Source organism: Mizuhopecten yessoensis, unplaced genomic scaffold (assembly GCF_002113885.1).
Source record: "Mizuhopecten yessoensis strain PY_sf001 unplaced genomic scaffold, ASM211388v2 scaffold6015, whole genome shotgun sequence".
NCBI classification, from domain to species: Eukaryota; Metazoa; Mollusca; class Bivalvia; order Pectinida; family Pectinidae; genus Mizuhopecten; species Mizuhopecten yessoensis.
In genome coordinates, this window is record NW_018406337.1 from 263,650 (window position 1) to 277,569 (window position 13,920).

Sequence of the window (13,920 nt, forward strand, 5' to 3'; positions counted from 1 at the left end):
GTACTTACTGTATACGTTTGTACTTGCTGTTGATATCTAGTACTTACTGTATACGTTTGTACTTACTGTATACGTTTGTACTTACTGTATACTGTATACGTTTGTACTTGCTGTTGATATCTAGTACTTACGGTATACGTTTGTACTTGCTGTATACGTTTGTACTTGCTGTATACGTTTGTACTTACTGTATACGTTTGTACTTACTGTATACGTTTGTACTTGCTGTTGATATCTTTGCCAGTAACAGGATCTCTCAACATGTAGTTGTATTTTGCATTTACCACCACTTGACAGAATTTACGGAACCGAGACTCTCTTCCAACAGCAAACAGAGGCGTGTCAAAAAATGGATGGTTTTCTCGAAGGTCCTCCTCCTGTTGGTTCCTAATAACAAATAAATAGAGTTTGATCGATTTCTGAACACAAGTAAGTAGAATTTCACTGATTTCTGTAGAATTTAATTGATTTCTGAACACAAGTACAAAGAATTTGATTGATTTCTGAACACAAGTACAAAGAATTTGATTGATATCTGAACACAAGTACATAGAATTTGATTGATTTCTGAACACAAGTATATAGAATTTGATTGAATTCTGAAAACAACTAAGTAGAATTTGAAACAGGTTGGCATTTATTATATGCTTAAACTTGTTTAGTAATAAATATCTCCAGTCCCCTTAATTATAACGATGGCTTATCAATAAACTACCAAATTGATGTTTAATACAACATAACCCTGAAAATTCTGTTATGGTAATAGCTGTACATGTTCTATAGAGTTAAAACCAAACCTTTTGATTTCTGCTTGCTGCTTTTTCTGCTGCCACACTTTGATGTCAAATTCATCATTACGACGGTTTATGATGTGGGAAACACCATAATGGAGATCGCCGTTTTCTTTCGCAGTTCCCCCGGGACTTTTGGTGCTTGTTCTCAAACTGCCTGGCCGGGAACCTCTCATACTCCTATCAAATATGGTATCTATTTGTCAGCAGCGTGCAATATTGTTAGGTAATCCACAGGACCTTAAGTTTTCTTATCATTTAAATTTCTTTTTTACTTTCAAATTGTAAGAATAAACTTACAAAGTGTTCTTACTATGTATTTTGATTTTGTTTGTATGCGCTACTTTCAAATCGTACAACAATTTACAATATACACTAAATCATACTTTTTCACGATAGTATTGTTTTTATATTCATACTATTATAACTGAACAAAAAATTATGAAATAACTGTACATTTTGATTTGTCTTTAACAAAATTAATATTATACATCATGGTCACAAATATTGGAAGTGCCTAAGTTTAAATAAAACATTGGCAAGATTTTACTCACTACAAGGTACTGTAGCATATGCAAATGATCATATATGACAGTGCACTTACTGTAGATTTTTATTTAAGTCTGGATGATTATTATAACACAGTGGAAAAAGAAAGTAGGGGATAGGCAATTGTCACAATGCATTATTTAGAAAGTGAAAGTAGCAGGTAGGCAGTTAACACTTCAGAGCATGAAAGTTTAGGGGAGAGGTAATTAGCCAATTATCATAATACAATTTAGATAGATTAGTTAAGTAGGGTATAGGGTATTAGAGAAGATTTCAAAATTCGAAAACTGGAAGTAAAGTTGAACATTTTTGTCTGTGAAGTAGGGTAAGAGCAATTACTGGGGGTATTGAAATGTAGGAAATTACGTACTAGAAATAATATATGTACAGGTATTGTTACGTCTCTGAAGACAACAGTACAAGTTCTTATTTAAATCTGATCAATTCTTTAGAGATTTCTCCTATAATCAGCATGTTTTTACAAGACTATGAAAATAACCCCAAAAAATCAAATGCATATGAAGGGTTTGGTTAAACGTAAGACACTAATTTGTCATATGTGTTACACAACAGGGCGGGCTTAACACCGGACACGGGCTTATCACTGGTAAAATGCAGTGCATTATAAGTCATCATCAATGGGTCGGTATATTTCCACAAAAACAATTAGTAAATTTTAATAGTTAGACAATGCATTTCATAAGATTTATTCATGCTAGTTAGTATGAACTGTACAGAACTTACCGAGATGAAATTATGACCTCACGCATGCAGATTTATTCAGACCATTTCATAAAATCTTATGTATATATTTGACACTTCTAAAATCAATTTTCTTACATCAAGATTTCAGAAGCAAATCATGTTTGTTCAAGCTTCCATGCATGTAAATATACACATAATGCGATATCTAATTACCATTTTTATTTCAATTATTATGAGCTTTTATCATTAAAAAATTGGTTATCAAAGTATATGAAGAACAACACCAGAAATGTTATGGACATATAATTGGAGTTTCATGGAAACAGAATTCGAATTTTTCAGATAAATTTGTCTTCTTTACCAAAATTTAACTATCAAAAGTTTAAAATAATAAATATATTACTCAAACATTTTCACTAGCTGTAAATTTGTCCTAACTCTAAATATATTCCAATATTGAAGGAAATAACGAACATATCACATAATGATCATCATAAGTAATCACATTCCTTTTAAAAAATCACCTCCAATTTTTAAATTCTATTCATTGTGACTTTCATGAAAATTAGAGTTGATATATTTATACATGCTCTTTATTTTTTTAACAAACCCAACAAGTGAAGTTTGTGTCAGTAGAGGGCGGGACGGGGAGAAACAGTTAGAACAGTGTTGCCACAAGAATATATCAAACACATATCCAAAAAAGGGACCATATTCACGTTTTGGGATAAAGTCTGAAAATAAAAGATCATATTCTTGCAGACCAATTTACCGTTAACTGTCAATGGGGTATGAAGGCAGAACAGCAAATATATATTTCAACCCAGACAGGATATTCTGCACCTTGATACATTATGATTAACTGATGGCTTGTACAATTAAAATAGGAAGGTGTATCTTACATATGTGTCAGATTCAAAGTCCATATAGAACTTAAATAACTATGGTGAGACGTGAAGCTTTTATTTAGAAAGGTTTATGAATTATTTAGTATTTAGTTTCGACGGGTTATAATGTTAATAATCCTGTTCTACTGATACTAAATCTCAATGCGCACATTTTTTCAACCCCATTAATGCAAATTAATACATTAGACTGTTAAAATTAACCTTAACCTGTTAATATAATATTGCATGATCAGATTTGTGTGAAGTGCTTAATAAGTGCAGTTGTTTTGCCAAAGTGCAGCCGCCTTTGTTCATTGCTCACAGTAGTCTGATATTTATGGTGCTGGATGATTTAAGCATGGCAATTTGTTTATGAGTTATCTCCCTTCTTTCATAAATATAAACTCTATTTATTTTACAACAATTATGAAACAAGCTATATACTTCTATTAATAATTCTTGTTGTTAGCACTCAGGGGTGCTTAGTGTGGAAACTGTATATATCTGGAATTATTGAGGATCTACAGTCCTAGTTAGTTATACTAATAACTTGTGTAGTTTTATTGGTTTTTTTTTATTGTTTTACATTCAATATCGACTATAATTGTAATTTTGGGAATAACAACCAGTGCCAAAATCAAATTTTCTGTATCCAACAATTGATTTAACAAGGAGAAATATCACATTAAAATTTTTCCGTAACATTTCAAATAATCTGTTATTTTCATATGAAAACAATATTACATGTTAATATCATATTTTATCAAATTATCTCACTAGTGCGTGACATAAAGACCACATAAGTTGTTAACTCAATTGGATGATTTCATTAGATTGAGTGTCACAGCATGATCCCAGTGAAAAATTGGGTGTCTATAACGATACACTCGTATACCACTAATTAGATGGTGCATGACTATACTCGTCCAATATCTAGTGTGGTCATTCACAGAATTAAGTTACCGGGTAAGTAATACAACATACACTATACAACAAAACACAGGTATGCTACTGTACTACTGAAGTACAGAGGCATGGATCTTCACCAAAATATAACAAATCAAAATATTTTATTCTATTGTGAATTGCCAACTGAAGCCGTTTTGCAAATTTTCTCTCCTTACCTTTTGTGTAAATGTACCTTTTTTGTTGTTACCTTTTGTGTAAATGTACCTTTTTTATTCTTGCCTTGGGTGTAGATGTACCTTTTTGTTCTTACCTTTTGTGTAAATGTACCTTTTTTGTTGTTACCTTTTGTGTAAATGTACCTTTTTTATTCTTACCTTTTGTGTAAATGTACCTTTTTGTTCTTACCTTTTGTATAAATGTAAATTTTTTGTTCTTACCTTTTGTGTAAATGTATAATTCACAATTTTAGTTGACCCTTGGATGTACCTTTTTGTTCGTACCTTTTGTATAAATGTATCTTTTTGTTCGTACCTTTTGTGTAAATGTACTCTTTTTATTCTTACCTTTAGTGTAAATGTACCTTTTTGTTCGTACCTTTTGTGTAAATGTACCTTTTTGTTCTTACCTTTTGTATAAATGTAAATTTTTGTTCGTACCTTTTGTGTAAATGTACTTTTTTTATTCTTACCTTTTGTGTAAATGTACCTTTTTGTTCTTACCTTTTGTGTAAATGTACCTTTTTTATTCAAACAATCTCTTCTAGTTTAGGGAACATTTTCTTTAGGTTCCTCTAGAAGCTTTAACCCTTTCACCCCTATGCAACTTTAGTAGACTTTTCCTTGCATTGATCTGGATGAGTTCATTATGGTCTACAGTGGTGAAAGGGTTAATTCTATAATAGTCAAGAAGTAAATGTACCCCAAAAAACCCTATTGATCCATGATGTGAGTTACCTCCTGTCCATACGGAGCTGGTACTGCTGTGACAGGAGGGACTTTGGCCCAGATGCCACCAGCTGGGTTGATCCGCAAACCTGCATCTTCTGCTGGGCCGAGTCCCTGTAACAGAAATTTCAATTAGTGACCAAAGACATTTTCCATCATTGCAAATCTGTTTCTTTTATTTAACAAGGGGCCAATGGGCCTTAACGGTCACCTGATATATTTATACAGAGAGTTGATTTTTGTTTTTAACATGAACAGAAATATTATTCAAAGTGACAAAAAACAATAAAACCACCTTATTCAATATCTAGCATGCAGATTTAAGACTGAAAAGTATTTGAAACTAGCACCTCTGATTCTAAACAAGGAAAATGAAGAAATTTTATTTTAGCACACAGACTCCATTGGGCCCCACCCTACAGCCCTTGGGGGTAGGGATGGCTCAAAATTTACAAAGTATCAAACTGTCAACTTAGGGTTATAATTCCAATCAAGTTATCAACATGTAATATTCANAATTAAACAAATGGATCTTGAGAAGAAGATTTTTGAAATTTTAGTCAATTTTAGCCTTTTTGGCCCCGCCCCTCAGGCCCCTGGGGGCTGGGGACCATATAATTCACAATTTTAGTTGACCCTTGGCCATGGAAGGTTTCTGCAAAATTTCATTGAAATTGGTTTAGGGGTTTTGGAGAAAAAGTCGAAAATGTAAATTGTTTACGGACGGACGCCGGACGCCGCCGGACAAAAGGCGATCGCAATAGGTCACTTGAGACTTTGTCTCAGGTGACCTAAATAGTGCAATATTTTAAATTTAAATGATTAAGTGATATATTTGTATTCAGATTCATCTGTTGTCAAGCTGATTTTAGTACCAGACTGTTTTAACCTATGATAAGACAATGCTCAGAATTCGGTCTAGGAATATACTTTCTCCAAAATACATTTGGAAATTAGTTGTACATATATTGTGTTAATTCAGGAATCAACTCACAACTAATTTCATTACCTGTTTCTAGGACTATAGGGTATTGGGGTATACAAAGGAAACATATGCTAAGATTTAAGTTCTAAAATAAAAACATGAATCCTATTGCTAAATTATTCAGCAAATTGGATTTGGTGTCAATATACCAGGTGAATGATTTTCAATTCATCAAATTAAACTGTAAACAACTCCAGGTACCTAACGATCATGGCGATTCCATTTTTCTTCTCCACCACTCCTCCACTCTTTGTCCCCTGCACCGAGTGTTTCACCAGTTTCAGCGGTGTTGATTTCATAAATGGAGTTGTCTCCTCCTGGTGTTCCTGTATGTCCACAGTTAGGTTTAATTCCTGACCCATGAATTGTCGCATGAAGCTCTCACGGATGTCAGAGATACTGAAATCTCCCGTCAACTTTGTCAGGTGAACCATCTGAGGGTGATTCCTGGCAATGAGAACAATGAAATATAATTACCAATGAAAAAGAGACAAAATACGATGAGCTGTTAACCTTGATTGTACAACATATACATAATTCTGTTTCAAAAAATGAGCATGCCTCACAAGTACTGTATGTCGCTGCTTAGGGAAATGTTTGTTTTTAGTAAGTGACCTGAACATTTGAATCAAGTACTTGTTCAAGATATGTTAAAGGTTAACATATCTGTGAAGTTTTATCAAATTCTGTCAAGAAATATGGCCACTAATGATACCGATGATGATACCACTAATGATACCGATGATGATACCACTAATTATACCGATGATGATACCACTAATGATACCGATTATGATACCACTAATGATACCGATGATGATACCACTAATGATTCCACTGATGATTCCACTGATGATACCACTAATGATACCGCTGATGCCACCGATGATATAGGGTGTAATGATGAAGTTCCAGTTTTTTTAACAGTGACCTTGACCTTTGATTGCTCAAGTCAATACCTGAACATGTCAGTCTAAGGTATGCCGAAAGTAAACAATTCTGTGCAGCTTCATCCAAATCTATCGAGAAATGTGGCTGCTAGAATGATGACAAGGAGCGTAATTGTGAAATTATCTTTGAACTAAGTGACCTTGACCAGTGACAAAATATGCCTAGTTTTGAACTGGTCCAAAATTAAATTATAAAATATGCTGAAATCATAATTTATGTAACCATATCAATGAAGTTTCATTTAAATAGGTCAAGAAATAACTGCTTGAGTTAAAACAACGGGTTTGAGGGTTAAAGTTTATTTCAAGTCACAGCTTAAACTTTGACTGATCATGCCCATATTTGAACCAAATATCTGTTAAGTTAAATCAATACCTGTCAAGTCAAATCAATATCTGTCAAGTCAAATCAATATTTGTCAAGTCAAATCAATATCTGTCAAGAACACACAAGCACATACAGACAGACAAATGGGGCAAAATCATACTGTGGGTAATAGCCCCTGCTTTGCAAAGCAGTAAGCAGTGGATATGTACCTGATAATTATGGGGATTGATGTTCATAATGCCAGAGTACACATATATAACTTCAGAAACAGTAAAACTTCAGCTTAAGCTTGTTTGTAAACGTTTTACTGTATAAAAACAGACAAGAGGCCCAAGAGGGCCTGTATCGCTCACCTGAATATTTAAGCAGTCATAGCAAAATATTCTCATTAAATATTATATTGCACTAAAACTATTTCCCTCGCAAACTTTGTTGGCTCCATCTGTTGAAACTACCAGCAAAATATTATTATAAGATTCTATGCTTTTTGATTCTTCTTCAGAAGTTGCTTGACATACTTTTCCCTGTGATCTTGTAAGTAGGTCAATGTCATTTTCCTTCTCAAATTGGTTAGCTCTATTCCAAAAAGCTACCAGCCAAATCTTATGAATCCATTCCTTTTAGTTCTCAAGAACAAATCCATTAAAATGTTGTTGACCTCTGTGACCTCTAAAGTAGGTTGAGGTCATTTTCATTTGCAAACTTTGGTGAGCTCTATCCCGGGAAGTCACCAGCCAAATATTATAATTTTATGCCTTTTAATTCTTCAGAAGAAGCTGTTTGAACTGTTTGACATATTTGAACGCTGTGACCTTGAAAGTAGGTCAAGGTCATTTTCATTCGCAAACTTTGTTTGGCTCTTTCCCAGGAAGCCACCTGCCAAATATTAAGATTTTATAACTACCAGTTCTTCAGAAGAAGTCGTTTAAAGTGTTTGACATATCTGCCTCATGTGACCTTAAAAGAAGGTCAAGGTCATTTTCATTCTCAAACTTTGTTCGGCTCTTTCCTAGGAAGCTACAAGCCAAATATAGAGATTATATACCTTTCAGTTCTTCAGAAGAAGTCGTTTGAAGTGTCTGACACATTTGACTCCTGTGACCTTGAAAGAAGGTCAAGGTCATTTTCATTCTCAAACTTTGTCGGGCTCTATCCAAGGAAGCCATCAATCAAAAATAAAGATTCTATACCTTTCAGTTCTTCAGAAGAAGTCATTTGAAGCTTTTGACATATATGACCCCTGTGACCTTGAAAGTAGGTCAAACTAGTTTTCATTCTCAAACTTTGTTGGGCTCTATCCCAGGAAGCCACCAGCCAAATATAAAGATTATATACCTTTCAGTTCTTCAGAAGAAGTCGTTTGAAGTGTTTGACACATTTGACCCCTGTGACCTTGAAAGAAGGTCAAGGTAATTTTCATTCTCAAACTTTGTTGGGCTCCATCCAAGGAAGCCATCAGCCAAATATGAAGATTCTATACCTTTTAATTCTTCAGAAGAAGTCGTTTGAAGTTTTTGACATATTTGACCCCTGTGACCTTGAAAGTAGGTCAAACTAATTTTCATTCTCAAACTTTGTTGGTCTCTATCCCAGGAAGCCACCAGCCAAATATAAAGATTCTATACCTTTCAGTTCTTCAGAAGAAGTCGTTTGAAGTGTTTGACACATTTGACCCCTGTGACCTTGAAAGTAGGTCAAGGTCATTTTCATTCTCAAACTTTGTTGGGCTCTATCCCAGGAAGCCATCAGCCAAATATGAAGATTCTATACCTTTTAGTTCTTTAGAAGAAGTCGTTTGAAGTTTTTGACATATTTGACCCCTGTGACCTTGAAAACAGGTCAAGGTCATTTTCGTTCTCAAACTTTGTAGGGCTCCTACCAACGAAGCTTTCAGCCAAATATCATGACTCTAGGCCTGTCCGTTCTTCAGAAGAAGTTGTTTAAAGGAAAAGTTGACGGACGAGGACGGCCGGCCGGCCGGCCGACGGACGCCGCGCCACGGCATAAGCTCACTTGGCACTTCGTGCCAGGTGAGCTAATAAAAATTGTGGTTTGATCACAAAATCTGTGGAACAATACTCACGGAAACTTAGCAAATATCCTCAGTCTGAGTGGCATAGTCTCCTGAATCTCAGCGCTCTGTTCTCGGGCCTTCCTCTGGGAACATTGAATCATGATAAAACCTTGATATACATAACTGTTAACATCACGCCTTAATGCAACTCCTTTACTTAAACATCTTGCTTTCTCACCACCAATTCTAAATGTCCAGTTTTTCTTATCTCTGGACAAATGTCAGCAGTATTTAATCACGTTGAACTGTATGTCCAGACAGTGGTATTTTTGGACCATAATGAGTAGCTGCATCAAATAAGATGGCCAGGTAAGCTAAATTTGTTTGTAACAAAAAAAATCTTTTAACTCTTTGATAAGATATAGGTCACTCAATAAATTTCTCTTGTCGAGAAATACACTATGTTTCACATGAAAGTTAACACTCACACATGTACTTGAATATATTGTGTTGTTTTTTCAACAGATTTTATAGTTTTGAGATTCCATAACAAAAAGTCTGGTCCGTTAACCTCTGACCTCAAACAGTATCCAACAACCTTGACCCATGAACTTTGAACTTACCCTCAGCATACAGTACCTTACCTGTTTGAGTTTTTTGATGTCCTCATCCAACTCCAGATTATCAAGGATCACCGCTACGAAGGAGCTTATCACGATCTTCAAACCAAAGTATAGGCAGGTCTTACATAGCAGTAAAAATACGTTCATTCTTGTAAAATACATTACAATAAACTTGTTTTTTTTCAAATTTATCATTCTTATAATATTAATGTTGAGTAACAAATCAAAAATTCTTTTTAAAATTCTTTCAAACAATTCTTATCAAAAGATTGATTTTTGGCTTTTTTAATTGAATGATATACATCTGATTTAAATATATGAATAATTAATATCATATTGATACAACCTGTAATGATAGACGAACATCCAGAAATAAATCAAAATGAAAATTCACGAATTATTATTACTACATTGTAAACAAAAGTCCTTTAGTAGATAATTAGATATATATTTACAAATCAATTTTAAACATTACAATTATCTATGAACTTTTTTGTATAAAAAACATGAAATGTGAAACTGTTTTCCATGACATCAATACAAATGTTAGACAGGTCAAATATGGACACATTGTATTACTCATGCAGAGTTAGTAGCTCATCCCAGGTAACACACAACCAATCTTATTTGTAGTTTAAGGATATATGGGTAGATATCATATAGACAGCTGGATTTCATGCATCGTAAGTTTATATACATGTGTTTATTTCAGTTATTGCCGAGGGAACAAGCAGTCACCATCAGTTGTAGTATCCCATCAAGAAATATGCAATAATGCTGAAGGTCAAGGTCATCGAGCTTTGGGGTTACATACAAACTTATCAGTGATCAAATAGCCGATCTATTCTGTGAGGGTCTTACATTCATATACCAGAAACAGTCTAAATGTTGTATTATATAACAACTGTGATCATACGCAAGATTAACGTGAATAGAAGAAAGAATGAAAAGTGTAAAGTATCAAAAATTGTATCATGTGTGCTATCAATCCTTGCTCAGTGTTGTTAAATCTTACTCATCAAACTTTATTTTCCTTGAATAAAATTAACATTAAAACCTATAGTATTGATAAAATATTTAAGTAATTTTCTTGAAAATATCAACTTTCCAAAAAAGAAAAACACCCATTCCCCCAATGAATTTTTGAACTCAATTTCACAAAACTAATGCACTCCTTCAATTTTATTTAAGATACAATAAATATTTTCAAATGAAACATAAATTTCAAAGTATTTTTTAACCTCTCTTTTCCACCTCCAAATGAACTCCCAACACAGATGTACAAGTATTGTAGACTAAATTCTTCTACCTCTGTCACGAACGAAAGTGAAAGTAGAAATAATATTTAATATATATGGTTGTATTTCAATACCTATGGTGCTTTATTATAAAATACACCATTACAAACTTGAATAAAAGTGTTTTGAAACATTTCATTCAAAAGCAAATGTGTTCTCTGAAAACAGGGAAAGTAAGGGAGGTGTTTTTTTTCTCTCGTAAAATCAAATGGTATCAGAATGGGAAACAGTGAAGTGCTGTTTCTAATTAAAATGAATTAGTAACAGCAAATATATTTTTATACTTACAAATTTACAAAAACCCAAACTAAGAATTCATGATACACTGAAACTGAGGCAAGAAGAAAACTTGAGATGTCTGTTCAAATCATCAGAAATTTAATACTAATACTACATGTGCTCAATTTCCTGTTACACATCATATATGTATGTAGACAATAACTCTAAGATCTTACTATGATTCAACTTCTTTCAAATTTAAAACTTTCCTCACAAAATAATGGAAATTATCATATTTTTATCTTCAAATATTAGTAATTTAACCCTTTCACCCCTAGGTAACTAACCTTGGTAGACTCTACCATCAACTTATCTGGATGAGTCCATTGAGGTCCACAGTGGTGAAAGGGTTAAATCAAACCACCTGAAAACAAGCTCTAAACAAATGTCTGTGAATCAATTTTTTTTCTTCAAAAGAATTTAAGATGGTATATACGACTTGAGATCTTCCTTTAGTTTGTAATTTAATTTGGGAATTTTCTTGAAATTATGTGTTACATTGTTCATAAAACTTATAACTTTATATACATATGAATATATTAATTTTATTATAATTTAGTTTACATTTTTCTCAAAATTACGTTCAATTACACAAAATGCCATATTTGTCTGTCTAAATGGCCCGTTTTTCGGTAACGGCCAGTTTGTTGCGGTCTGGTGTACTATGATCCTGGGAGAGAACACACTGAGCTCCTACACAAGTACACCACTTTCGCCTATTGCACTGTCTGTTGATTAGGCTTCTCAAACTTCCCCTCCTAAACATCACAAAATCCTCTTACAGAAAAAAAACTAGAAGCATTTCAAGCCCATCAAATCAAAGGAGAATTGTTGCAAATAAAAAAGTAAATTCTACTAACTAGAGTCTCTATAATGTATTTCCAAGCATAACAAAACAAACATCAAACGAAAAAAGCAATGCTACTATAAATATACACATCGTTTAAACCCATCGCAACAAAAAACTGGTATTCAAATTGACTTAAAAAGATTTAAAGAAATCAACTTTTTATTTGCATGTGTGGAGAATAACACATATTTTTACTTGACGGAAAAAGTCATGTTTGTTTTTAATCCCAGAAGATTTTATCAAATGCAGAAACTTAGTAACACAAAATGTTAATAGATTCACCAAATAAAATTGAACATTCTTGCATTAATATGAAATAATGTTTTTCTTTTTTTTTACATATTATTTTAACCAGTACGTTTTCAAAACAAAATTGCAAGAATACCGAAAACCTATGATTACAAAACTGGATTGTTTCTCTTTCTGATAATAATTTGCTGTTTGTTATATACAACTTGTAAAAAAAATCTTCTGCTTCTTAGGTCTACATAATACAGCTATCATTACATATAAGTCAGTTCTATTCTTGTCATAATGGGTCCATTTTTTAAAGATTTGTATTTCTGTAACCCTACAACAAAACGTTAGCATAGTTTTAAGGTTTATCATACCATTTGTATTATCATCATTGCTTTCATATTTTTAAGGAAACTTAATTTGCCTACACTTGTTTCATAACCAATAAAGTTCTTGTTGTACCATACTTTCCCTCTTGTAGCAATCCCCGACTTCAGTTACTGCTATAATCCCCGACTTCAGTTACTGCTATAATCCCCGACTTTAGCTTCTGCTATAATCCCTAACTTTATTTGCTACTATAATCCCTGACTTTAGTTGCTTCTTGACTTAAGTTGCTGCTATAATCCCTGACTTTAGTTACTGCTATAATCCCAGACTTTAGTTGCTGCTATAATCCCTGACTTTAGTTGCTACCTGACTTAAGTTGTTGCCATAATCCCTGACTGTAGTTGCTGCTATAATCCTAGACTTTAGTTGCTGCTATAATCCCTGACTTTAGCTGCTGCTATAATCCCTGACTTAAGTTACTGCTATAATCCCTGACTTAAGTTGCTGTTTTAATCCCTAACTTTAAATGCTGCTATTATCCCTGACTTTAGTTACTTCTATATTCCATGACTTTAGTTGCTGCTATAATTCCTAACTTTAGCTGCTGCTATTATCCCCAACTTAAGTTGCTGCTATAATTCCTGACTTTAGTTGCTGCTATAATCCCTTACTTTAGCTGCTGCTATAATTCCTTACTTTAGATGCTGCTATAATCCCTTACTTAAGCTGTTGCTATAATCCCTGACTTTAGTTGTTGCCATAATCCCGGACCTTAGTTGCTACTATAATACCAGACTTTAGTTTTTGCTATAATCCCAGACTTTAGTTACTGCTATAATCCCTTACTTAAGTTGCTGCTATAATACCAGACTTTAGCTGCTGCTATTATCCCCAACTTAAGTTGTTGCCATAATCCCCGACTTCAGTTGTTGCTATAATCCCTGACTTTAGTTGTTGCCATAATCCCGGACCTTAGTTGCTACTATAATACCAGACTTTAGTTTTTGCTATAATCCCAGACTTTAGTTACTGCTATAATCCCCGACTTGAGTTGCTGCTTTAGTCCGTGACTTTAGTTGCCGCTATAATCCCTGACTTTGGATACTGTTATAATCCCTGGCTTCAGTTGCTGCTATAATCCTTGACTTAAGTTGCTGCTAAAATCCTCAACTTAGGTTGCTGCTATAGTCTCTGAAAAAGTTCCCGCTATAATATAAGTTTCCTGTTGTACCCCGATAAAT

At 33.6% G+C, this 13,920-nt stretch overlaps 1 protein-coding gene across 3 annotated transcripts in view; it reads right to left on the minus strand.

Annotated features, from left to right (window-relative positions):
* The window catches only part of LOC110451424 (sodium leak channel non-selective protein-like), a 66,618-nt gene that overhangs the window by 23,375 nt on the left and 29,323 nt on the right, over positions 1 to 13,920 (minus strand). For all 3 annotated transcript variants that reach the window (XM_021499434.1, XM_021499433.1, XM_021499432.1), the window contains 7 exons: positions 9,707 to 9,781; positions 9,132 to 9,205; positions 5,972 to 6,217; positions 4,795 to 4,899; positions 2,765 to 2,779; positions 798 to 971; positions 208 to 387 (listed from right to left, as the gene is read on the minus strand). In XM_021499434.1, the coding sequence (XP_021355109.1) occupies positions 208 to 387; positions 798 to 971; positions 2,765 to 2,779; positions 4,795 to 4,899; positions 5,972 to 6,217; positions 9,132 to 9,205; positions 9,707 to 9,781 (869 nt within the window). The remainder of the gene's footprint in view (positions 1 to 207; positions 388 to 797; positions 972 to 2,764; positions 2,780 to 4,794; positions 4,900 to 5,971; positions 6,218 to 9,131; positions 9,206 to 9,706; positions 9,782 to 13,920) is intronic.